A 3,956-nucleotide genomic window follows, 5' to 3' on the forward strand; every position below is an offset into this window, starting at 1 on the left:
ATGTGTGCTATGTGTCTGTGTGCTATCGTGTCTGTGTCTGTGTGCTATGTGTGTCTGTGTGCTCTGTGTGCTCTGTGTGTCTGTGTGCTATGTGTGCTATGTGTCCTATTGTTGTCCTATTGTTGTTGCTATTGTTGTTGCTATTGTTGTTGCTATTGTTGTTGCTATTGTTGTTGCTATTGTTGTTGCTATTGTTGTTCCTATTGTTGTTGCTATTGTTGTTGTTCTTGTTGTTGCTATTGTTGTTGTTCTTGTTGTTGCTATTGTTGTTGTTCTTGTTGTTGCTATTGTTGTTGCTATTGTTGTTGTTCTTGTTGTTGCTATTGTTGTTGTTCTTGTTGTTCTTGTTTTTGCTATTGTTGTTGCACTTGTTGTTGACCACATTTGAGGAAGTGAAATTTGAGCAAAATATTCAAACATGATATTTGGTATCATCTAACCTGGTAGGTTCGTCTCAAGCAGTTGCCAAACGACTTGATTTATCTCCCAAAGGCTCGTTCATATTAAAACTGGGCACTATCGCGGCTGGTTGTGGCAGTGGCGCTATGAACGGGTTGTTCAGTAAGAATCTTCAGTCGGGTATTGTTTTATATATTCATAATCGATTATATAATCAGTGACATTAACACTGAAGTTTCACCCGTTTAACGTGAAGTGGCGTAATACTTTGCCGTGTATTTTTCCGCGACCGATAACACAATTGTTTCCCGCCAAGTGAATTGTTAAATACTATTTTAGCACGCGCCTCAGTGCGTCGATCGGGAGTTCGATTTAGCCAACCAAACTCCTAGTGTATACTCGTTATATGATTACTCTCATTATGCTGAGAGATTGTATGAATATTCGCCGTATTACCGGAGAAATCGAATTTTCACGCATTTGCGTTAAAAAACGCACGCACAGTATGTTTTTCACTTGTGTTTTTCATATTACGGGTGAAACTTTAAAGATAAATTAACTGTCGATAAATAGTGATTTTATGCAAACAGTCACGCATTAGAGTTTCACCCGTTTTACGTGAAATGGCGTAATACTCCATGTGAAAAACGCGATATGAAGTGAATTGAAAATACTTGGCGAATTACATCGGACAAATCCGCCCATTTCACGTGGAGCACATCACGTATTTTACGCGTTATCCACTAACCACATGCGTTTTTCGCGAAGTGAAATGTGAAATGTGTTTTTCATATCACGGGTGAAACTCCAATACACAGCTAGTTATAGATAAAACAAGGTTTTATAATTTTTCGATTTTTACCAAAAAAATTTACCAGGTATTGGCGGACCGCCGAATATGATTTTTGTTCTCTTGACGAATCCTGATCCACTGTGTTGGCGAGGAACATCAGCAACAATGAATGTTGGTAAGCAAAAAAAATTTAAAAAAAATTTTTTGTGGATTTTTTTCTCCCAGTTATTCACGTTTTTACTCGTCTTCCAGTGCTGCTTGCGGGCTCACTGTTCGACGATGTGGATTTGTGCACAATTGTTGTCCTCAATCTTGGTGCTGTCTGTGGACTTATGTTAGGGAATCAACTCAGTCGTTATGTTAGTAAGCAAAAGGGTAGTTGGTGTGGATGCGAAAAATGGGGGGATTTGATCAGTTTATTTGAATAGTTCATATATTGGAGTTTCACCCGTTTTACGTGAAGTGGCGTAAAACTCGCGATATTCGCGGTGATATGCAATAGTCGTGAAATAGATTTCCCACTAACGTTTTTCATATCACTAGGGTGGTGAAACTCCGTTTTTTTTATCGCAATAGAATATGATTATATATTGGAGTTTCGGCCGTTGTACGTGAAGTGGCGTAAAACTCGGTGAAAAACGCGATATTCGTGGTGATATGCAGTAGTCATAAATTGTATTTCCCACTATTGTTTTTCATATCACTAGGGTGGTGAAACTCCGTTGTATTTATTTTATCGCGCCAGATTAGGATTATAGGTTGTTTATTTTCGCGGTTATCAATTCACTTAATTTTTCTTGATTGTGTTTTTTCCTCACCGGAGTTGGAAAAAAACAATTTTCACCATTTTGGGGTTACTCTCGAGCAGCAGTGTGGGAATATATATGTTTGCTTTCTTCAACTGCGTTTAGAAGTTTCCTCACTAATTATAGAAGTTCATATACGGATCCGAGTAAAAAGTAAAAAAGTAGTTGAGTATTTCCCGAAATTTCCTCGAAATTTCCATTTTGGCAGCAACATGTGTGGTTAACAGTGTGTATATTTGACCGCACTGTGGAGCAGTGTTGGAGGAAATTATTTTCACTTTTTGTAAAAATTCTGGTAGAAGTGTACAGAAAATCAGAAAGAATTTTCTCAGAATTTCCATATTGTTACCAACACATGCTCTTAGTAAGAATATCTACAAATAATGTGCGAATATCACCAGCAAGAATTTCCCAGAATTTTCATCATCAACACATGTAGTCCCTCCCCCCCCGAGTTCAGGTCTTCCGATGTTTCGTGCCTCTATTGATCTCGTGCTGGTGGTGTCGTCGTTTATGATGACTCCGTTGTTCATACTGGTTCCTCTGCTCGGTGTTGCGACACTTTGGGTAGTTTTTAAGCTGGCCTTGTACGAGTATAGGAAGCGCCGAAATTACGGTAAGTGTTGGTTGGCAATTTGATACTATGCAAATGTGAAGAATGTGCGTCGTTTTCTATTCCGGGATTAATGATAGTGAACAATTTGTCGCTATCATAGTCTCGAAAGGTTACTTTTATCACATCACATCATGTAAACATGTTTCACCCGTTTTACGTGAAGTGGTGTAATACTTGGTGAAAAACGCGATATTCGCGATATGCAGTAGTCGTGAAATATGTTTTTCACTAGGGTGGTGAAACTCCAACGTTTACATTATTTATTATTCTAAAGCGATTCTATCGAGTTTAAATGCACTGTGTTGGCACGGTATTGAACTGGCGTGTACTGATTATTATTATTTTCATTTCTCTCAGGTGAGGAGGTGCGAGAGCCGCTGCTTCCGTAAGTCGTTACTCACGACGAACTAATATGAAGGTACCTTCTTATCTAACTCTCAATAATCACTGCTTCTTGGCGTCGCCGAGTGTTGAGTTGTATTTACTAAGATGTATTTATCATTTTCGCTTCCTATTGTTACGAGTGTTGAGAAAAAGTGTGGAGCACAGCGGAGCGAAGCGCTTCACGATGTGCATTATGTGTAACGGTCACGAATATGATAGTTTCACTTTAGCAGATGAAGGGACATCACTGTATCAGTAATTACCACGGAATAATAAATTTGTCATAAATAAATAAATCATAAATTTTTTTCCGAATTTGCCCGAGAGAAAATACGCATGTTGTATTTGTTATGTAAACTTTTTGAATTCACAAAACGAAAAATTCGTTTTGTGAAAAATTTCGTCAAAAATTCGAAAACGCAAAATATGTTGATGTCAAAAGAACACTTTGAATTCGGTCGTGTATAGTGTGTGATATGCAAATGTGGAGAATGTGCGTTTTCTATTCCGGGATTAATGATAGTGAACAACTTGTCGCTATCATAGTCTCGAAAGGTTACTTTTATCACATCACATGTTCATACCAATGTTTACATTGTTCATGCGATATAGTTTCAGATCGATTCTTATCACACTCGTTTCACCCGTGATATTCAAAACACTAGTGAAAAACATTTTTCATGACTAGTGCATACAGCAAATATCACGTTTTTTTCACTTCGCGTAAAAACGGGTGAAACTCCGATGGCTGCGCGATATAATTACTTTCACATTTTGAACTCACTCAGTGGCCTCCTCTATTCTCAATCTTCTCTAATGAGTCTGCCATTGCTCGGGGTTCTCTTGGTCTGTCTCAACTCGTTCCTCTCATGCATAATTTACGCCATCAGTGGATTCGGAAACGCCATTTTGTATCATATCATATGGTGAGTGTATTGTTCGGGATGATATTTATCAG

The 3,956-nt window shown here is 38.2% G+C and overlaps 1 protein-coding gene across 1 annotated transcript in view; it reads left to right on the top strand.

The window, feature by feature from the left end:
• Pmar_PMAR007061 (hypothetical protein) overlaps positions 1-3,073 on the top strand; it is a gene marked incomplete at its 5' end in the record, with an annotated part of 4,218 nt that extends 1,145 nt beyond the window's left edge. Inside the window, 5 exons of the mRNA XM_002778223.1 lie at positions 448-561; positions 1,278-1,367; positions 1,418-1,555; positions 2,459-2,614; positions 2,972-3,073. Coding sequence (XP_002778269.1) covers positions 448-561; positions 1,278-1,367; positions 1,418-1,555; positions 2,459-2,614; positions 2,972-3,003 — 530 coding nt within the window. The 3' untranslated portion in view covers positions 3,004-3,073. The remainder of the gene's footprint in view (positions 1-447; positions 562-1,277; positions 1,368-1,417; positions 1,556-2,458; positions 2,615-2,971) is intronic.
• Positions 3,074-3,956: the final 883 nt, after the last annotated feature.

Source organism: Perkinsus marinus (assembly GCF_000006405.1).
Source record: "Perkinsus marinus ATCC 50983 genomic scaffold scf_1104296950272, whole genome shotgun sequence".
Classification (NCBI taxonomy): Eukaryota; Perkinsozoa; order Perkinsida; family Perkinsidae; genus Perkinsus; species Perkinsus marinus.